Consider the following 23,007-nt stretch of genomic DNA (forward strand, 5'->3'; position numbering starts at 1 on the left):
AATGGCACTAAAAGCAAAGTCCTTCAGGTCCTTCATTTCCTGCCTGCCGCTTCCTGCAGGGAAAAACAAGCTCATGTAGGAGCGATGGGGGGCTTTTTACAAGTCTGTGTGCAGTGGCCTGTTGTCTAATATCCGCCACTAAAATGTTCGACCATGCCAAACATGGAAAAAATTTCAACCAGGCACATTGTCTTCACTGGTGCCATTATCCCTGCCTCTGAGGTTAAGAAATGTTGCAAATATTACATCTTGCTCTTTGGAGGGTTGTTTTCTTGTCATTTTACCTTAAATCAGGTGTTTGTTTGTTTTTCAACAGAAGAGCACCCAAAGTGCACCAGAATATACACATCAAAGAAAACAAGAGATAAAATAGGCTCCAGAAAATTCTGTTTTTCCTGACTCAAATCGTGCTGTGTCACAGTGTAATCAGCTGCTAAACTTTCAGATGAAATGCTACAAGAGGCAGCTGCAGCTTCACAGGTGTGTGTGTGTGTGTGTGTGTGTGTGTGTGTGTGTGTGTGTGTGTGTGTGTGTGTGTGTGTGTGTGTGTGTGTGTGTGTGTGTTGTTTCTCCGCAGTGCCCCACCTCACTTCCCCACCACATTACATAATCAGGATTATCTCATTCCTCCATCCTGCACGCTATTGTTTGCTATTCCTAACCTATTCTGTAATCCTTTTCTGCAAATGAACGCTCAGCTTCTGATAGCCACATCTGCTGCGTGTTACTGCAAATTAAGGAGGAAAACAACATTCCTCCGAGCTCTTCGAGGGCCCCAGCTACATGTGTTTGCAATCTCCGTCGTCATGAATTTGCTCGTCATTGGCAGTCCCGCTGTGTTTGTTTGGGTAAAATGCCCTGTGCCCAGGCCTGAAAAGCCCCAGATGCCAAGCTGATTACCTCCGGGTGGGGTAGCAGTGCTGCCAAGTGCTCAACTCAGGAAAACAAGTCCATGCTCAGGTATTTATAGTCTTTGAAGCTGAGCTCAAGTGTTCAATAAGTCATACTGTGATCTTAAAGTGGACCTGTTATGCACATTTCCAGCTCCACATTTCAACTACACTACAGTAGCTTTGCATGAGTCACAGCTTATAATAATCCTTATTTATCTTATGTTGGACTTTAGCGCGGCCCTTCTGTTCATCCTCTGTCTAAAAAGAAGCTGTTTAAGCTCCTCTCCCTGCAAGTCAGTTGTACTAAGAGTGGTTGGGCATGAACAGTCTGCATGTAGGGTATGGACATCCAAGAAATGATTAAGGAGCATGAAAGAAAATTTCTCCTAAGATTTTCATATCATATCTGGAGGATGCCCAGACTACCCTCATCGCAGCATCCCCCAGTTCATCTGGTGGGACGCCAAGACATTCCCAGGCCTTCCCACGGCAGCCCTGACTACCCTGTTCAGCAGGTGACTGTGTGCTTAGATGACAATATTTGGGACATCGCCACTCTCTGACATCATAAAGATTGAGTAGTAGAAAAAAAACTGAAACTGAGTGTTTAGAGCAGCATGAACCCTGATTTTTGCGTCACGAGGATTACTTGCACATACACTGACCTCATTATTTGAAAGCAGTGCATATATGTGACAGAAAATAGGCACAACAGGTCCACTTTAAGTCATGTATATCTTTAATCCAGGGCTGCTGAATGCCTGTCCAGCAGCTGATCATGTCTCTTTATTCACGAGCAGATAATTTATGTCTACTTAATATTCATTTCATGCCTTGAACTGAGTATAATCAGCACTACAGTATTTACTGCTGATAATTACTTCACAAGATGAATGTCCTTTTCTGTGTGTGTGTGTGTGTGTGTGTGTGTGTGTGTGTGTGTGTGTGTGTGTGTGTGTGTGTGTGTGTGTGTGTGTGTGTGTGTGTGTGTGTGTGTGTGTGTGTCCATTTCATCATCATTATTATCCTATAAATGTGATTTCTTATCTCCAGCGATTGATGGTAATAGTTTTTCTTAATTACGAGGAAAAAATCATTTAATAAATAATCCTCTTTAGATTTTTACTCTAAAATCGTGTGATCTGATCATCATAAAGATCCCAGTTGTGTCTCCAGTAACATTTTTATGAATAAGTCCTTGTTTTGTTTATTTTGCCTCATAGTTCCAGCATCCGTATCTCAGTAAAGTCATTCCCCCAGCAGTATGTATCTCATCAAGCAGGCCACGAAGAGCTTGAAAACAGCAAAAAGTTTTTCTGCAAAACAAACCATAAAGCACTGTAGTAAAGTTTTAATTTGGAACAATGACAGATATGTGAATGGGTCATTAAAAGCAGATCCTAGTTGAGTTTTCAGAAATACATTATCAGAGTAAAAAGCATGATGAAGACGAATAATTAGGCTGGTTGCAAATAAGCCAAACTATGAAAGTGTGACACTTGGCAACACTGGTGCAATGGTTTCTGTTATTTCACTGATCTAGCAGCTCTGGCAACTCACAAAAAAAAGAATCCAGCAATGTGTCGTTTGCAAGATAGAAAACATGGAAGGAAACAGTGGAAGAGTTTAAATAAGAGTAAAAAGTACTTTTAAAAGTAACTTTGTTAATGATTTACGAGGAGGAATACTGATGGTGGAAACAAGAGTAGCCCCTGCACAGCGTGCATGAATTGAGACTCTGCATCCAGATGATGTCCAGATAGGTTTGTGGTATTTTCTTGAGAACGTCATCATAATGCCTAAGAACTTTCTTGTTTAGATCTAATATCTCTTTTTGAAGATATGACACCTAACATTCATTTTTGGCCTATTTAGCAACATTAAAGCAATTCCTGTATCTGGATCTACTCCAACACTTCAAATCACTTCAAAGTTGGGCCAAGTCACACCTGTTCTCCTGCAAATCTGTCTGCAGTGTTTTAATTAATTTTAACAAACATAATCATCTCTTAAACTGGAGTAATTAAACGTTCTGGACTGCCATGAAGCAACTGTGTCAGTTAAAGAACGATCTGAAAATGGAGGCATCTGCTGCCCAGTACAACAAATCCCAGTATGATTTTCTTCATTAAAGTCTGAAGGTGTGAAACTGGATGTCAAATTATTTCCTCCAGCTAAATTCAGACAAAATTGAAAAGCTTGTCACTGGTTTTCAGCTCGTAGCTCATCTTAGAAATGTTTCAAAAATAAGATCCATTTAATATTTAGAGAAACAGAGACTATTTTACATGATTTTATTTTTTCATGTGAACTGAAAAAATGTCTGTCTGGAAAAGAAATCTTTATTGGTATGACAAGCTCGGTTAAGAAAATTTCACTTGTTAACATTTATCCAGTGTGTATCCTACTGGGTTGGAGAACCATTATACACCCTAGTAAGTTAACATTTTGACTCCCAGATTATAGTTTAGCCAAAAGAGTTATTAGTTTTGTTTGTAACCCGTTTGACGCGCACCTCAAATTTGCCTCAAACCTCCTATTTTAATTTACTCACTGAGGATCACCCTAACACTCATTTTTAAGTTAATTTCTCAAAGGTTTTGAGATAAGACCCTGAAATTTTTACAGTCTTTTAAGTTATCAGGGCTTCTACACTTCTAACCAGAGTAAAGATGGGACCACAGCAGTCCTGCTTTAGTGGTTTAACTCTGGCTCCCAGTATGTTTTAGAATTGATTTTATTGACTACTTTTCATCTCCTTGCTGTCAGCTTACCACCCTGGCAGAGAATGATGACTCAGGCTGATCCTTAAGTAGTGGTGAGAGATGATGAGATAAGAAATAGATGCATTGGTAGAAGAAGGGAAACCAGGTGGCTCAAGAACCTGCCGACCATCAAAGAGGGAGAGGGGGCGGAACCTTGACCCTCCCTAAACCATGACAATAAATAAATTAATGTTCAGTAAATTTTCACCTCTAACCACATACTTGTTTTCAAATAAATGATAAATGGACTGATTCTTATATAGCACTTTTCTACTATCCCAGAGTGCTCAAAGCGCTCTATACAGCTATACAGCATGCCACATTCACTGTCTTCTTTGCACTTACTAACTACCACTTACACTCCGATGGATGCATTGGAGAGCAACTTGGGGTTAATATCCTGCCCGAGGATATGTGGCATGCAGACTAGGGGGAGTCAGGGATCGAACCACCCACCTGCCGATCAGTAGATGACTTGCTCTACCTCCTGAGCTACAGCCACCAAATGAAAGCTTTGCACTTGAAGGCCTCAAGTATATACTGTGTATGTAGAAACTAGATATCCATCCCTTATTTATTCCAGCATCTTTGCACTCATAAATATGCAAGACGTGTTGTTTTGTGTCATGTTGTCAGTATTTTCTGTTGTCTACTCTGTTACGTGCACTGAGAGCGAAGAAATAGCTGAAGTCAAGATCCTTGTATGTGTACACATTTTTTTCTACAGATTCTCACATTTTGCAGCATATTTACGTCATAATTCTGATTCTAGTGCCAGAAAAAAGGGAACTCTTTAACCTACCGTTGTCACAAGGGCTCGAAGACCAGTACCAGAACTGAAACCAAGCGCAGTAACCCTGAGCAGAGGCAGCAAGAAAGTTTTACCAATGTTTATTGAAATATCACAAGGTAATACTTGGCGGTGGCTAAACAACTAGGCACAGAATGCACAGTGGCCTGGTGTGTGTGGCGTGATAACGTGGGCGTGGGAAAAATAGGGGAAACAGGACTAGGAGGAGCAACTGGACCGTGACTGGGATGTTAATGGTCCCACTGGGGAAACGGGATTAGAACAGAAGTCAAAGGTGAGCTTTGGAGAAGATGAGTATGGCTGTATTTCCATCTTACTTGCAGGAGGCGTGAAGGAAGCATCGAGGGGGAGGCGGCGTGAGTCCGGGTGAGTTAGGTGGTGTGAGATGGCTGACCTGAGTTCTGTTGGTTCCTAGGGAGTGTGATGGCAGGAGGGCAGACAGGTGAGGAACAGAGAGATTCCCAAAGAGAAGGTACGTTATCCAGGGGTATTAAGAGGTTCCAGAAGCCAATGGAGCAGCTGACGAACAGGCGGAGATGAAACACCAGCGTAGGGCTTAAATCTCCCCAGCCTGATTGCTTCAGTTAGCTCCAGGTGAGTGAGGCTGTCGCAGACGTGGCAGCCCTGTCCAGGAGCGGACACCAAGGACACTCGGGAACCTGGTGGAAATTTCCAGCCAATCACCCAGATCATGACAACCACTGACGTCTCATCAGGTTTGCTGTAGCTTCAAACTCAGGACTGTGGATTTGCTTGAATTCGGTGTATTTTTGTGAGTTTAATATGTATTTAAATATGGATATAACTTCCAGGTCCAATTAAAGCAGCTGGGATTTCTCCCCTGAATTCACAGAAAACTGCAGCTGTATAGAGGTCAGAGCCACAGCTCTATGGAAAATTGTTTAAACCACTGAAAAATGTATTTGTTCACTTATTTTTTTCCACTTATTTTTAACACTCTCCTGTTTCACCAATGCGATAGTAGTGCGATTGCTATGAGATCGGATACAAACAGCCAGCTACCACTGGGTAGTGTCATAGTGGCTACTTTCATCTTTTAAAGACAGTCTTTATTTTAAGGTTCAAAAACTCTTGCTCTACTACAGGAGGAATAAAACACACATTCATTAGACCTCAGGGGTGCACACAATAAATATGGATGAATGAAATGCTCCCCGTGCACCTTGCAGCAAGACTGTTTCATCAGCTACTTTTCCAAAGAGGCCGAGAATGAGCTTTCAGTCTTCTGAGCCTTTAATCTGACATGAGCGAGGAGTGCAAAGGAGCCGCAATGGCCACATTAATGGGAAATATGATCTTTTAAGTCCAGTCTGGACCCAGAAGGTGATGTAATCACACTTCCAGCAGTTTGCATTATCGCGTAACAAGCTTTAGAAACGGCAGAGGTAATCAGCTGCACTTTGACCCTCTCGCTTTGTCGTGACACCATCAATATCACCCTGCTCCATTAAACGCTCCTCTCACTTCCTGTAAAACCTGGATCGTTGTGGGGGTTCACTGCCACTGGCTGCTCCACGAGGTGCACTTTGTAAACACGGGTCGTTCGTCAGTTGAAAGACATTAAGTGTAAAAGCCTGGGGTATTAAGACCGCCGAGCATTGGCTGATCTATCTGCCGTCATGTCGGTGGAGAAATGCTGAGCCTGCAGCGACGGGGCGCCTGGGCTCGCTCTCAGGACCTGTGCGGTTAACAAGTGGACATGCTGAACTTTGCAGCTTCTGCTTCCCTTTGGGCTCAGCCGATATTGTAAACCACACTCCTTATCGCAGAAGCCAATATCCGGCAAGGCCACACTTCATTGTCGTTTATGCTGCAGAGAAGTGGCAGGAGGGATTTTTCACTGCTGTTCTGATGCTCTCTGCTGCTCTGAGGGTCACAGCTCCTTAAGCTACGAGCAGCAATATCCCAAAGAGCAGGGGGTGCTAAAAACAGGAACTCTTGAAATTTCCGAGAGCAGCCGAGCATCACCTGCTTTTCAATCTGACCTTCTCAACAAACACTGCATCGTCTAAAACAAGGAGTGGTTTTCTAATCCTCATTTCCCTGCAGTTTCACACTGTGAAGACACGAACTCCTCCAGAGAAAAAGGAATCTGATGCAATGATTGCAGTGTACAGTACGAGATTAACATAAAGGCTTTCTGTTGATGAAAGTGTGCCATTCATACGAGCCACTTTGTGTCCTTCAGATATCACAGCTGGAGAAATAATTGTTTTTTGCTAAAAATCCACTCCACTTGTGGAAAACGCTCATTTGAAAAACTGCAAATGCGGCAAATTAAGTAACCTCAGAAGTATCCTTGATTTGCTCTTTATTCACACTGTCTTCCAGCCATGAAACTCACAGCTGCAAATGATGGTTAGCAAGCAGCTGAATTAAGGTCTGTATAGTTTGAACCAGGGGAGGACCATTCACCAGCATCTTCATGTGCCCCCACACCTGTTTGTTTACATGTGTGGTCCTGCAGAGTTTGCTGGAGCACAGACAAGGAGCTAAATTAAATGCCCACAACAGTACTGGAAATACATCAATTGGCAGCGTTTGTGTCGCTGAGGAGACGACGTTTCACCTGCCCAGCACTGAATGAACCAAACAAAAGGAGTTGTGATTGGACTCCAAATTTAATTAGGAAAATGAGCATTTCAATAAATAAAACGCATATTTGTTCCCTTTGCTTTACAATATGTTACCTTGGGGGGTCTAAAATTGCATTTTTGCACCAGCAAAGTGATTCCCAATGAGCTATTATCCAAAAACCTGGCATTTCTCGACATGCAGACATTCAGAGGGAGCTCGGAGGAGGTTTTTTCAAGTTAGCCCAACTGGGAGGAGGCTCCAGGAAGAGCTACATCTCATCTGGTACGGAAATGCCTTAATGAGTCTTGCTAAGGAAAGAAACATCTGGAATTTCTTAACCAACTGCCCCTGTCACCTGATTCTGGATAAGAAGAAGATGGGCGGATGGAAGTTTCTGCTCCAGTTTAGGTGAAATTCTAGTATTTTGCAGCTTGTTAACCACGATAAATATAATCTAAGATACCAAAATAACGTGGTTTTCTACTGATGTGGAAGAACTTGACTGGCTCACACAGAGCCAAATAAAGCTGATCTAATAGAATGTGGAAAGCCTGATCAAGAAGATTATAGAGCGTGAATGACCAGAACAATCTTTTAGGGTGGTAAGGTTATTTTCTGTAATATTTTATAGTATTAGAAAGAATTAAATAGTGAGATCAGCTTATGTGTAAGTCATTCCTGGGACGTGGGTATTTCTTTTATTGGGTCTGCATGATGTCACAGAAAGGGGATATCCCTTATAATGTCACGTCTGCCACACAGATTTGGCCGTGTGTATGGAAGCGCCACCCACCTGCTGGCCAAACCTTCTGTTTGTAAGGGGCAGCCAATCAGAAAAAAGAGATCAAAGCTGACTTAAAGGGGGGCGAGTTAATATGGGTTGTTTCAGACAGAGGGTGAACTGGTCTGTATGGTCCTGTATGAGATAAATAACTATTATTTTGAACTGTGACACATGCAAAGCTATTCTATTGCAGTCCAAGACTATAAAGTTTGTGCAAAGTAGTCACAGTAGAAAAGGTGGTGGCAGCAGTGCTGCTCTCAAGTGAAATTCATTCTGCTGAAAGTAAATAAACTGCCCCCCAAACTGGCTGCACAGACTTTGAGTGCAGGGCAGCAGAAATCAACTCCCCACCCATAAAAAAAAAGTTAATCAGGCATCACTTTTCGAGCTCCTGTGTGAATGCAGGCAGTGTTGTGTAAAAGCAATAACAGTCAAGGTCATGTTTCACTGTGGCTGCTGGCTGATCTACATTTCCTCCAGCTGCAGCTCACTGTTGCCAATAACACTATGCAGCGTGACCTTGACTGTGTTATTGCTTAATTGAGTGCATACACCTGAGTGTGGGATGCCCCGGAGGAAATCGCCCCCAACGCTGCCTATGGTAGTACCACCAAGAAACACGCGACCTGCAGAAAGTGACCACGAGAGAAATGCATTTATTTGCCGTCTTCCATTCCTCATCACAATACTGCAGAGTGGATGTGCTGTCTGCTAAAGTTTCACATTAGGGAGAGAACTACAGCATGTACAGAGCTGCTTTTGTTGCTATGTCAGGTGACCAATGCACTAAGCTGCCAAAAAAGTCGGTGTGGTCTGCTGAGTGACTGATGCTGCCCTCCTATACTCGGCCCAGAGTGGCCAGCCGTAGCCAGGCCCCTAAATGGGCGTCTGGATGACAGAAGGGATCCTTCAAATGGGCATCCATCATGTCCTTCAGGAGCTGCAGAGACCAGACGGCAGGACACCGGTCGAGTGTTTCTCTTCAACCGAGGAAGGAGTGATGACCTGATGATGTACAAGTTTTAAAGACAGAGATCTTCACAAGTGTATTGCCAGCATAGGTGAGACTTTCACAGAGACCTGCTTCAATTAAGCCTTGGCATGCAATATAAGGCAGGCAATGAGCATGTTGGAAGCAGATATCTATTTGTAAAGGGTTCTTGAAGGAGACCTATTATGCTTTATAGCTTACAGGTTACAAAATTAGCATGATCCAGATCTTTATTTATCTTGTACTCGCCTTTGACGGAGCCCATTGAGCCATTTTAGTCTTTTTAAGTCTCCACTCACTAAAAGTCACAGACACGATATCACGATGTTACACAATGAGAGAGCTGTGAAAAAGCAACATAAAATACAAGTCATCCTAAAAAATGTGAAAAAAAAATGAAAGCAATGATTTGGTCCTGATGTTTCTAAAAGGGAAAAAAAGGAAAACATGGAAATTCTGGGTTTATCCAGTTCTAATGAGAAGGCAGCAGCAGGGAGCACTTCATGGTTTGATCCAGGAGTTGAAACTGCATCACGACACCTTTTATACATATTTGTGGATGTCAGTGGGGCAGTTTGAGCTCCTGTTGGCAGAGTTGAAACCACATCTGAGGAGGCAGAGAATTAATTTTAGAGAGCGGACTGAACAGAGAAGCGTTTAGTTATGTAGAGGTAATTTGTATATTATTCACCTGTGCACATTTTGATCTAAGACTGTGCCAAATGCACTGATCTGATTGGTCAGAAATGTTTATTCGGATCTGAAAAATTGAGCTTTGTTATAAAACACAGATGTCACAAATCATCTTGTGAAATTCTGCGGTTGGTGTGACATTAAAAAAAAATTTAAAACGCAAAATACACATGCTTTTGTGTAAAGCTCTTCAATATAAACATGACCACTGTGATGTCACCAAGCCGCTAGTAACGTAGCGTTACGAAGCCTCGTGATGGCCGCTTTCACCAATGGGCTCTTTGAAACTGGGTGTGAGATCTGACGTCACGTTCTTCAGCTAACATCTTGTGACTGACACCTCGTTAGCCAAGTGAAGTGAGAAGTATGGTTGTTTTCCTGAAGACTTTAATACCATCTTTTTTTACGATCAGAGGAGTCGCCCCCTGCTGGACATAAGAAAGAATGCAGGTTAATGGCTCTCACTTTAAGCTACATTCATCTTTTATTCGTGGTCATCCAGGTCTCTCGTGTTCAGTGTTGGTCAAGTTACTTGAAAAAAGTAATCAGTAACTAATTACTGATTACTTCCCCAAAAAAGTAATCCCGTTACTTTACTGATTACTTATTTTCAAAAGTAATTATTTACTTAGTTACTTAGTTACTTTTTAAAAACACGATTTACAACCTGAAGAGGTGATAAAGCGATAGATCTTTCAGCCCAATTCTACTTTTTCTGCATAATCCATCATACAAAATGTAATCAAATGGAAAAGTCTCTTTTTTTTAACTTGTTTTATCAGTTTTAATCTTTTAACTTTATGCATCAAGCAAAAATGTAATTATATGCAACATTCTCTGACTTGAATAAATTAGTTTAACATTTAAACCTACTTTCTGCACATTCCAGCACATAAAATAAAATATTTTTTGTGTTTACACTCACTCTTTCAAATAGAAGCAAGTAAAACACAGCAGAAAATAAATAAAGTCAAAGACTCAGCGGTCCTTTTGCTCTATTTTCACCTGTAAAGCAGGACTGGGGTAGGCGGAGGTTTACCCTGGTGCAGGTGTGCTGCAGTCAGTTGAAGAATCCGCGCACTCGGTGCTTGTTTAGGGCTTTTTTTTCGCTGTAAAACGAAGTTTTCTTCCCACGCACGACGGACGCTAATGTTTTTGTCACTTTTTATGGAATCAGACTCAAAGTAAGGTCAGTACTTCCACGCTTTAAACGCTGCACGCTCATACTCTCTCCTACAATCGATATATGATCCATTGTTGATCTGCACACAGCTGTTGTCACTAACGGCGCACTCGCTTACGTCACTGTCGTGAGACATTCTCGCAAAAAATTTACGGTTTTAGTAACGCAGTAACGCAGCGTTCCTACGGGAAAGTAACGGTAATCTAATAACCGTTTTTGCAATAGTAATCCCTTACTTTACTCGTTACTTGAAAAAAGTAATCAGATTACAGTAACGCGTTGCTTGTAACGCGTTACTGCCCATCTCTGCTCGTGTTACTGTCAAGAATAGTGCGATTAAACCGATATTATTGTAAAAAGTAAAAGAAGATTTAAATCACCTCTTTTTGATTCTCTTTTATTTGTCAGTTCAAAGTTCGTCTTTAATATTAATAACACTTCAGCTGTTTGATTCAATATTAATAATATTTAAGCTTTTTCATCTTTTAGCCTTAGAAATAAAGAATTGTTTTCAGGTGATAAATCCTGTCTGCTGCATTAAAAAAAACTGCCAGCACTGACAGTCTTCAGGCTGTGCTTCTATTTACCGATGTATAAATCGCTCACTGTAATTCACTGCAGGTCTAATTTTATATTTCTCTGTAAACGGAGCAGGGAGCACTTGAGGAAACTCTCCTCAAAGTAATCTCGTGCTCTGATACCACTTAGTCATCTCAGAGCCGTCGGCTGATGATGAACATTTCAAAACACTTGAACCGTGTGACACGTTCTCCGCCGTTCTCGGGGAAAAACCACCTCGACAGCTTGACAGAATCGCTCCAAACCGTTAAGGAGGCTGGATGGATGCTCTTAACCTCCTACAGCTTTTATAGGAATCTAAAGCGGCTACGCACACAGAGGCACTGACATTAAAGCAGGCTGCTTGAACACAGTCGGAGACAGTGTGGAGGGATGTATGCACACATGATAAAAGAACATGGTTCAATCACAGTTTAGATACAAGAATACTTATATTTTACCTTTTTTTTTGCAGCCTAAAACATTTGCATTGTGCCATACATGCATATACAAGAGCCAAAAACATAATACACCATCATATTCAATCCCCAATAGTCAAAAACCTTTAAATACTCTCTCATTCTTGGCTCTCGACTGATGATTTGGTGTTTAGCACATTAATGGAAGCAGTGTAGGGGTATTTTAGATAATATTTTGATATTTCAGTCAGTCAAAAATTATTATTCCTGGTCACACCCCTAATGCTGCTGTATGGCAATTACATAGAAAGCCTATGCAATTGTGAAAATCCATGAGCTGGGATTCTCCTGATACTGCCGACAGTCAAAAATCAAGGGCTAAGCTTAGTGATGCCGTTTGAGGGCAGCTGGAAGTGTATGATTCAAATTCACTCTTAGACAGAGACAGGGAAGGAAAAAGTAGTGGGCTAAGAGAACAGGGAGCCAAATTTCACTGTGGGTTTTACTGCAACTTCATTCAGGGCATCAGATGGATTTCCATTGTTGTTACCTGTTACTGGAGGGAAGAAAATTTAATGGTAACCAATGTGAGTACCACCGGGGAAAGCTTAACTTCACACTTCCTGCAAAAGTCCCTAAACACAGAGAAAATCCTCTGCCTTTTTCATGTCTTGTAAACCTAATTTAGACACTTCAAGGAACATGTATCCATCCAGTCAGGCCACAAGGGCAGCAGACTAAGGATCCTTCATGCCAGCCACATTTTCCGCTTCCTCCTGAGGGATTCCAAGGTGATCCCAGGGTGGATGAGATATACAAAATCTCTCAGCGAGTTCTGGGGTCTCCAACCAGTTAGAAGTGCTTGGAAAATCTCCAAAGTGAGGTGCCCAGGAGAAATCCTAAGCAGATGGCCAAACCTCCACAACTAGATCCTTTCGACATGCAGTTGAATTCAATTCAATTAAATTCAGTTTATACAGCACCAAATCACAAATACAATTGCCTCAAGGTGCAGACAGACGAGTGACTTCACTCCGAAACCCCTCAAGAAGGAGGGGTCTAAAGGAGCATTCAGACAATTAATTCTCAGTTCTATGCAGTAATGCAGAGACATGGTTAGACTAGCTTATTGTAAATGTTGTGAATTTTCCTGAATATGACTGGAAACTGACATTTTAAAGGAGAGTTGGGAGATGTGCCTGTTTCTCACTGCTGAAATAGTCCTTTAACTGAGCTTTCTTGCCTGGATATTAGACTTTAAAACTCTAACAGAAACCTAAGTTATCCCCAAGCTTTAACATGAGTTAGGAGCAGCTGTGGTTCAGAAGGTAGCACGCTCATCTACTGATCTGAAAGTCAGGGGTTCAGTCCCTGAATCTTTTGCCCTACTGAAACCCAAATTGGATGGATGCATCAGCAGATAAGGTGTAAAGGGTTCAATAAAGGTTTCTGAGACACCAAGTTTTGCATTAGTACAAAGCTGGCCTAAAGCTAAAGGCATGAAAACTGGAAGCCAGTAAGAGACATCTGAGAGAGAAGAACAGGAGTATAATTGTTATGATTTTTATAATTTTTGTGATAGGAGTCATGACAGTCTTTTAATAAACTGTTGAACTAATCCTTTAAGGGAGTCTATTCTTATTTTGCATTTCACATTTTACAAGCCTTCCTATCTGCCACCATCACACGCAGCAGCTTGTTTCTGATCATCACCTTACTTTTCCTCAATGATAAGAAAGTAATAAGCGACCTTGTAAAGCAAGATGTTAATTATAATAATACTTTGTTCACATGTACTTAGAAGATCAGAGTTTCAAACTGCAACACAGAGAAGTAAGAGAGAGTAAAACATGCAGAAATCCTTAAATTATGAATAGAAGCAATAAAAACGTGAACCAGTGTTAAAATAAGAAAAACTCAAAGCTGGATGGTTCAGGTAGGTTTTATGTGCCTTTGGTTTCTGTTGCTAAGTGAACACAATGGACCTAAATAGTTTTATGACCTACCCCACGACTCTGACAAAGGGTTTCTTTTAAAAATCAAACACCACCAGCTTTATTTTCAGGTTCTTAAGCTCATAAATGACTGTTTTGCTGCAAGTAGAGAAAGTGAAGAACTGCAAAATGCTCTCACATCAGAGGTTTTCTTCATCGTTCTGGGCATTTCAGTGCACTTTGTGTACTGGAATACATCAGCTCACACCCGGCCTGTGAAGGGAAATCATCCCTGCATGACGTTTTACCCGCAGAGACCCCAAACATTTACGTGCCTCCCCCGGCTTGATATCAGACACCCTGCCACCACCACCTCATCATGGAAGTACCTCTGGGAGACAGTCACGTCTAAGCCTTTTACATTTACCCATAAGGCAGGTGTCATGAAGATGGAACGATGGTACAAAGCAGGAGTCTCCAAGATATGAGCTCTGAGACCAGCCGGGCCGAGCTGTCCGTCCCCGCCCTGAAACTGACGAATCTGGGGGGAAATCACGAGTTGCGTTCCACTTACTGCATCTTTCCTCATCCCATCTGGCCTCCCTCACCACACTGTTAGCTTCAAAGAGCCCCTGCTCCCCGTTAGACAGAAATCACTTAAGAGGGTTGTTTTAAATTGCAAAAGCTTTCAACCGTCTCTGAAACAATGCACAAAAGCGGGCCTTTCTCTGCCTTTGAAGACGGCATTGTGTGGGCTTTCTGTGCGCATCTCTCCGCGGAGGACGAGCAGAAGAAAGGAAAGCAGTCACTGGCCTGTTGCAGGACCCTGAAAGTCACAAACACACGTGGACTCCCACAATTCCTTTATATAAAGTGGCTCACAAAAACATGCGCTCTGCTTTTCAGTGCTTACCTCCCCTCCAGCAAGGAAAGCTATTATTATGGCACATTACATGTCAGTAAGACTGGTTTCAAAGGCCCACTGAACACTGCATAAATGCTAATGTTCTGTTTCCAACATGATTCATTACTTATTCAGTCCGTTTGAGTACTATTCCTCTTGGGGAGTGACATTGTGTATTAATGGTCAAGAGTGGGCTTCACAGACATATTTTTGTCTCTTGACAGCAAATTCAGCAAAGCATGCAAGTGCTTTTCCCAGAAACAAACCCTTCTGCACCGCGTTTTCATGATTTCCCTGAAATAATCATCCACAGGATCAACAGTCAAGCTGGCTGCTCTTTGAGTTAAATGCATCTCCAGACTTTTGAAGACCTTTTCACAGTTATCTGCTACTTTCCTTCTCTCTAGTTCAGTTCTTCCTGTCATATTTCCTGCTAATGTGGCTACTGTGGCTCTGTGGTTAATGCTGGCTTTGCGCCACTCCACTGGGAATTCTGGGAAACGAGCAGTTGCATAAAACAGACCAAGATGGTCCTAACAAGGGTTAAAAGTCAAAGTGAGAATGAAAATAAACAGAAATTAGCCACCGCAGGCCTGAACAATGAAGCAGGATTTGGGGCTCATCAAGAAGCGTGGCGATGTACTCACTGAAGTATATCGCCATGGTAACTTGTGCTGAAGACTTATCCAGCTCCAGAGTCGGTTATGTTTGAGATTAGAGAGGAACAGATGTGTAACCACTATATGTAATATAATATATAGTACTTTTTATTTTTACTCTGTGAATAAAAGTTTTCATTTTCTTTTTGCATCTGAAGGTGTAGCTGCTCTGCATTTTTGTTGTATACTGTATAAAGACAATTAAAGGCTTCTTATTGTAATGATCATAAAACCGTTTGTACTTGCAGACCTCATATCAATATATGTATTCTGTTTTTAGAGTTTTCCTTTACCTGCTCTCAGGTAACCAGGTCTGCAGCTGAAAGAATAACCCTGTCTTACAGACTTCTAAATATTCATTAATTGGAATAATAATGACATCTGACATTTTTTCATGTTTAAATGACAGATGTGAGCTATTGCAAGTCCATTGGACACAGCTGGTATTATCAACAGCTTTTTTCCAGTCTTACTGAGCAAACACATTCAAACACCACTGATCTGCCTGCTGCTACTTTCAGCCTGCACTGGTTGTTTAGCGTCTTCATAGTTTAGTTTCAACTTTGCTGCCTACCTACCAGTGTTTGTAACTACCGAGATGTGGCCAGCACCCAATTCTTTCATGTGAGCATGTTTATAGATAGTCTAACAAACCCTGTGGGTTTAATTACCTTTATGTGTCCACTTGGCCTGATTCAAGTAAGTGAAGGCAGCTAGTACAGGCCATTCTACTCACTTCATTAAGAGTACTCCATATTCATCCTATAGCCCAAGCCAGTTACAGTAGCCACATAATAGCCAAAAACGTTAGAAGTTCACCTTTTTGGTGCTAATAGCTCATTAGTACAAAGAACAAATGAGAGCCAGCTTCTTGCAGTTCAGCTCAAGGCCCTTCATTGACCAAGTCAATCAAAACAGGTCAGACCTTCATAAAAATTTGCTGTGCTGATCAGAGTCTAAGGTTTCTGTTTTGTAGGATTTTGAAATTCAGTTATTGAAAGCTAACAGTCTGGGCTGTAAATGCTGACTGCATACCTCTCAGCAAAAGTTGCAGGTTTTATTCCCCAATGACTGCTGAGACAACCAGTACTGATCTGAACATGATACATCAAGTCTCCACTTGATAGATGAAAAATTCAAATTACCTTAAATCTTTTAAGATGTTGAATAATTTAAATCTGATGAGCAGTTCTACTTTCCAAGAAATTTTAATCTGCTCTTTAGAAAAGTGGCATTTCTGATCGAGTGTAAGGGATTGTGTCGTTAGCATAGAAATGGGTCCATCTAGTGGACACATTCATAACTGCAGCTTGAAAACCACAAAAGCGCAGGACAAAAACTTAATTCTGTGTTTATTCAGCAGTAATAAATAGTGAATAATGTGATCACATACAGACAATTAAAGTGGGAAACATTTAAATTAAGTGTACATCAATTTCTAAAAAGTGCTTTTTCACTTTGTGAGATTTGTGCTAGTTGTGCAGATCAGCATCGTGTGTCTCTGGTAAGAGTTCCTGCAAAAAAAAAAAGACAAAAAGTTTACACTTCATTTGTTCATATCTGACCATTTTTTCTAAATAAGTAATAAATGATACACTGTTTATATTTAAAGTTCTTATTTTGAGCACTTAAGACTCAATGTTTTTTTTTTTAAACCAACCCAAATATTCAGAATTAAGGGCTAATCAACTGTCAGACATCCCATCAAAATAAATTACTGTTACATCATCCTTGTCGTTCGCCTGAGCTGCAAACCTCCAAGAGGACATATGGACGAGAGACCCTTCATCTCCCGTTTCCTGCCTATAACCTTGAAATAATCTGTGCACCATGCTGAAAGATGCCTCAATTCCTACAAAGCATCAGGTGGACAAAGGCTACAAGAGCAGCTATAGTAAAGCATGCACTTCTGTGGAGTGTTTTACCTTCAGGTTAACAGGCTTCAAACACAGCCGGACTCTAAACTCTTCTTTTAAGTGTAAAAGTTACTTCAGTTATTTAAGATGATAGTTCTGCTCTTTACAGTTTGTTTTTAAAAAAAAAAAAAACAACATTTTAAAAAAATGACCGACATCTTGTCACACTGCAGCCTGTTCCCTGTTTTGAATTTAGTTTAAAAATCAACCCTGAATATAAAGGTGTGTCAAACACTTCTTACATCTGAGACCATAAAATAAATCTGAAGCATGGTAAAACATGAGGCAAACCTTGTGATTGTGGTTGTGATTTCTTGTGTCTGTTCAAGTGTTGTGATCTGGTTTCATTCTTGGAGCCATCTGTGTCACTCTTAGGCATCCATGATTTCTCTGTTGGCAGAACAATGTTATTAGAAATGTGGACCAGCATGTAAGGAGAGAATTCTAGATAAACTGTGTGCTCACCAGTTTGCCACCTGTGCATCAGGTATCTCTGGTCCACATCCCTCCAGTTGTCCTGAAGAAGCACAGCACAGTTCTCATCCATTTCCCGGATGGCATTCCCGGTGGTGCAGTGGTGTAGCCTCTCCCAAGCAACAGGCTGATGCTGCAGCTCATTGCACACACAGTTCTTCTCCCTCAGCTTTGGATACATCGCTCCAGGACTCTTCTCCAGGTTCTGCTTACATGCTAGTGGCCTTTTAAGGTCTGCGAGCTTCCTGAGATTGTCACCCGGCCTCCACCTTTGACCTTTGCGACACGAGCTGTTTTCAGAGGATTCGCCCTCAGTGTCATGGCCCCGATGAGGACTGCAAAGATCAGGATTAGAATCTTTCCTCATCAGCCGCCTCTTGGTGTGAGATTTACATGCGTCACATGTCGGTAAGGGGGCGTCGTTCCACTGCTGGAAGGGAACCGCTTTTCTTTTTAAGTTGTGCCCGTCAAGTCCAGGGCTGGCAGGCATACAGGTTCTACGTTTTGTCAGACATCTGGAGCAGAGTCTTTCCTTCTTTGGCACACGAGTACTGAAAATGTTCTCATTGAAGCTTCTGCTGAGGCAGCATTCATGGTCGGAAAGGCTTCTTCGATCTGCTTTGCCTTTGGGTTTGTATTTCTCCTTTGGCTTGCGAATATTTAGTTCTTTGTATTCGAGGTCTAGTTTTCGCCTTCGAGCAGAAACATCTAAACCCTGAGGTCGGGTCTGCTTCTTGGGAGCTTGCGGCAACTTGTTGCTGTAGTAGACATTCTCAAAATCAGCTAGCCAGTTAGTTGAGGGGAGATAGGCAGGTAATGATTCGAAGGATGTGTCCTGAGAATCCTGGATACTGGTTTCTGTTCTGCTTTGGCTTCGATCTGCCCCAAGAGGAGAGCTCTCCAAATGCTGCACATTGGATACAGCCGCCATCTCCGTGCACATTAGATTTGGTTTAGAAGGTTCTTCCGAAACAGGTGATTCCATCATAGGGCAGATATCAGCTTCAACCACCATCTCATCCTGCACAGTGGAGACTACTCCCAGGTCATCCTCTTCCAACGGCGGCATGTCAGTCATAGCTGTGCCATCTTCCGGAGGAGCCTCCTCTTCCAGCATCATGTCTGCAGAAGTCACCTCATTAGTAGTCAGTGTTTCCTCAAGAGACTCTGCGGGACCATTTTGGATCAACGACTCTGAGGAAGGAACCAAGGTGTCGTCCCTGGACCAAACTGAAGACTCCATCTTCCTCAACTCATCCAGGTAGCTTGTATCAAACGACAGGTGAACGACTTCGAGTTGGGGATTCTTGGTCATACTCTGCTCTCTCTCACTCATCACCCCAGCTTCCCCACATGCTGCCTCTTGAGACTCCAAACTGCAAACGACAGGGACCATCTGGTTCCCAGATTCTTCTAGAGCAGGGATATGCTCACCTGTGCTGGGTGCTCCAACTAACAGGATATCAGGACAAACCTGGAGTGCCTGCTCCGACTGGTCTGGAGGGAGGCAGAGTCCCTCGTCCTGCAGGACGTGACCCTGGAGAATGGAGCTACACTGGACCATGTCCTGGGAAAAACTACGGGATACTTCTGCGGTCTCGTGAGAGTGCAGAAGCTGTAGTCCCACAGGTGTGGTGCAGCATTCAATCCTCACCTCTTCAGTTTGAATCACAAAGCTGCCATTTGATGGCGTCCTAATGGTGGACGAGGGCACCATGTCATTACTCTCTGGAGAACTCTCCACAGTCAAGGCTGACGAGAGCACCCGACTGTTGGAGACATTGGTGGTGGTGCTGCTGCTACAAATTGGGAAGACACTGGATGACTCCATGTCTCTGGAATTTGGGGTGCTGGTGTTCTGTGTCACTGAGAGTGGCTCAGTTTGCACCTCGGAGCTGGTCATTTCTCTGGTTGGGGAGTTGTGTTGGTAGCGCAACCTGCGGGCGTGATAGGCCATGGTCTGGTAATACTGGGGGTTTAGCATGCGCCTGTAGTCCATGAGATGAAGGTGGGTATGTGGGACGACAAAGCCAGGTGGCTCCATGTATGGATTAGGCTGATAGTGTGGCATCATTGGCATCCCAAAACCTGTAACAAGACAAGAGGATTAAGTGAATACCTCAGATTTTAATTTGTTAAAGGCTGCCACTACAATGGTTTACTACTGCTCGTGGGGAGCCAGTTAGTGCATAGCTACAACATTGAAACCACAGCTGCTGCAGATGTTAATAAAAATACAATACAAACATTAGAACTACAGCCATGTAGGGCTATTCATAATGCATACCCTCCTAGTTTGGCACTTAAATTTTAATGACAAGGCTTTGACTGTAGTAGTAAATACTGGGCTGATGAACAAATGAGATGGTCTAGTGTCAGCTTGTGTGGAACTGCACAGTATTTACCCTCCTCTCCCCTTTCTACATAAAAATGACCAATATACAGGTGAAGACACACAAAGGAGAGTGCCAAAGACATCATACGATGATTAAATCTCATAGATGGCAAAACATTGTTGCTTTTTTTAAAGATATGATTCAAAAGAGACAAGTCTGATGCAGCCTTCCTGAAACCAAAGACTACCACCAGAAAAAAAAAAAAAAACTACAGCTCAAAGAGCTACATTTAACCATCAGTGGGAAAGAAGGTCATTGCTGATTAAGACTGTTTCATCAATCAGACTCCTTTAGTGCATATCTACTGAGCAGTTTGACACTGAACACTTTCAGGTACAGCTGTTTAGCTGCTTGTTACTGCAAATACCTAATGAGCCAATAGCAAGCTTCTGTTTAAACACCACAGTCTACCTGAATATTGTTGCTGACCATGTAGAAAAAAAGAACACCTGCACACATCTTCTAATTGCTGTGTCCAAAAGGATAACACCACATCACAAAGCTCAAGTCAACTCAAATGAGCTTCTTGAACATGGCTCCGTGTACTTAAATGGCCTCCACATTCCCCAGATCCACATCCAATAGAGAACCTTTGGGATGTGATTGATCAGCAGATTCTTACCCTGGATGTGCAGCTGTATGATGCCATCATGTTAATGGGCTGAAATCTCTGAGGAGTGTTAAATGTGGCGCATTAGCGATTTAGGCAGCACTGAATTGGGATTTTTTTTTCTCCTTCTTTTTTTTTTTAAGTGACCAAGTACTAGCAAGGTGTACTTAATGAAATGAGTGGATTAGCGGGCAGGGGTTCTCTCATAGTTGACACAAAGGCTCATGTTGGCACTTCAGGGAAAGACAAAAGTTGCAGGATTTAGCATTTGAAGATATTGAAACGCACATTGTGAGATAAAGTCTAGACAGCTTGCCAGATACAAATTTCTGAAATATAATTACACACCTTTTGTGAAATAAGTGTTATTTAATGAGGATTTTAAGCAGACAGCTACAGGATTAAGTAAGAAAAAGAATTCGATACAGGGGATTAGATTTCACTCCTCTCAATTATTCCCTAACATTTAATTCCTAATTAATTTCACCATATTCAGAAACAAGCAGAAAACCCATTTATTAAACAGGTTCTGAGAACTGACAGCATTTAGAGGTTTCACAGGCTTGAATAATGTTCAACATCTACACAAGGAACTTGAGTCCCAAAACTCTCATTAGTCACATTAAAAAGCACTAACAGTTGAGTTAAGCTTACCTAAACCTGGGTAACCATAGTATGGATTGTAGGACACAGGCATGGGCATCGGTACAGGCCACTGCAGACTCTGCATGGGCATGTATGGCTGCGAGGGCTGTATGTAGAAGAAAGGTTTGTGCTGCTGCTCCTCAGCACGTGGAGCCCCTGGAGCCGGTTGTTGGGGCCCCTGGGACGGCTGAGCTGCACTCAGTGGGTTTGGACCACGGGGGCCCAAACTGTGTGAATATTGCAAGGTAGACGTTGCTGCCTCCATATCTGAACAAAGAGAAGAATCAAAATAATTATTGATACCTTGTTACCACAATACCCTTTGACAGACTAAAAGCGACTTGTACCTACTTGCATAAGGGTTATCCACTAAGCAGCCAACACACCTCCTCTGCGGGTTAAATAGGAAATCAAGGGTGTGCGATTAAGGCCAGGCTGGCATTTTAGTGCCAGGTGACAATTGTCCAGTTAAAGTTAAGCAATTTGCATTAAAAGCCAATGAGAAATGTTTGTTTCCAAAGATCCCCTCCCACTCTGCATCAGCTCACCTGTGAAAAAGGCAGATAATAGATCAGAGACGTGGAGAAAGTAAGACTGATGACTTCCACTGACCCAAAACAGGTGACAGGGGAGGTGAGAAGCTGAGTGGCTCTAATGGAACAGAGCTGCTGCTCATTGACGTGATCTACCTGATGAGAGTAGCATTGATAAAAGACGCAAAGCAGCTCATCTTGTCATTTTTAGCGTCTTCGTTAAGTTCCCCCTTACTTGGAGCTGAGCAGCAGTAAAATGCAAAGCATGCATCCACAAGCCCTGTGTGATATTCACGTTTGACCCCTGAAGAGCCAATTATGAGTTTAGATGGGAGCTCATTAAGTAGCCTTGAGCAGTGTTTAAAGATGGCATTATCCATGAAGAATAAACTAACAGACCGTTTTGTTGACTTTGCAGTGATTTTAAATCAGCACTGCTACTGGAAGAGGCGTTCTATGAAGGCATTAAAGAAAAAAACGCACCCTTTTTCTCACGTACTTCTTTTTCTCACCCTGTTTCGCATGTGGAGACTGAAAAGCTAACTGATAATTCACAGAAACTTTCTTTTATTGTATTGAAAGGTTGTAAATGCAGACACCAACACTAGTGTTTTTACACAGTCTTCAAAGGACCAGCAAACCTGGGACAAATTCTAAATGCAATGGATCGCTAAATAGTTGTAGGTTTTCCTTGAAACTTTGAACATCTTGTATTACACAAGATGAATAAAAGCCCCAGCAGAGTCTGCTGATTTTTATTTAGATGTACAGTATTATGTCCAGTTCACACTCGTGGCCTGGAGAACCCAATACAGCCAGGACCATCACCAAAAAGCAGGGAGGCATTCTCGAGGTCACCAGGCTCCATGCACTCCAGCTCTCAGCTCACAGCTGGATTCAAATAATTGTTTTGGTTCTTTTAGGAAAGCTTCTGAGTGAAATATGTCTGTGCAGCCATAATGAGAATAAGTGAGTTCTTTAACAGCTAACGAGACGACCTCTTTTAATAGAGGATACACTAAAAGAAAGGAAAATGCGATAGCATCCAACAGTTCAAAGCAACAAACCATCAGCATAAGGTTGTGCAGATTCTTTATCATACATCTGTTTTCTTAACTACTTCCTTCAGCTGCTCACTTTAGGGGTCACCACACCAGCTCATCTGTGTCCATCTCACCCCATCCTAAACATCCTGCTCTACCACACCAACCCTCTCTTTTGGAGAGAAAGGAGCCGACTCT

General features: G+C 42.2%; 1 protein-coding gene across 1 annotated transcript; it reads right to left on the reverse strand.

Annotated features, from left to right (window-relative positions):
- Positions 1-16,527: 16,527 nt before the first annotated feature.
- Positions 16,528-21,669, reverse strand: LOC113029858 (uncharacterized). Its single transcript, XM_026180886.1, has 5 exons — positions 21,585-21,669; positions 21,243-21,500; positions 17,574-19,670; positions 17,400-17,498; positions 16,528-16,706 (listed from the first exon to the last, which is right to left on the reverse strand). Exons 2-5 carry the CDS (start codon positions 21,496-21,498, stop codon positions 16,678-16,680), a joined length of 2,481 nt encoding a protein of 826 aa, XP_026036671.1. The 5' UTR covers positions 21,499-21,500; positions 21,585-21,669; the 3' UTR covers positions 16,528-16,677.
- Between the last annotated feature and the right edge of the window lie 1,338 nt (positions 21,670-23,007).

The sequence above is a fragment of the Astatotilapia calliptera genome, chromosome 9 (assembly GCF_900246225.1).
Source record: "Astatotilapia calliptera chromosome 9, fAstCal1.2, whole genome shotgun sequence".
NCBI lineage: Eukaryota > Metazoa > Chordata > Actinopteri > Cichliformes > Cichlidae > Astatotilapia > Astatotilapia calliptera.

Bases quoted from the DNA above. Each gene is read 5' to 3' on its own strand.
- LOC113029858 (XM_026180886.1), bottom strand. From the start codon at position 21,498: ATGGAGGCAGCAACGTCTACCTTGCAATATTCACACAGTTTGGGCCCC. The intron at 19,671-21,242 runs GTAAGCTTAACT...GTCTTGTTACAG, and splicing joins CTATGGTTACCCAGGTTTAG to GTTTTGGGATGCCAATGATG. The intron at 16,707-17,399 runs GTTTGCCTCATG...TTTTTTTTGCAG, and splicing joins ATCACAACCACAATCACAAG to GAACTCTTACCAGAGACACA.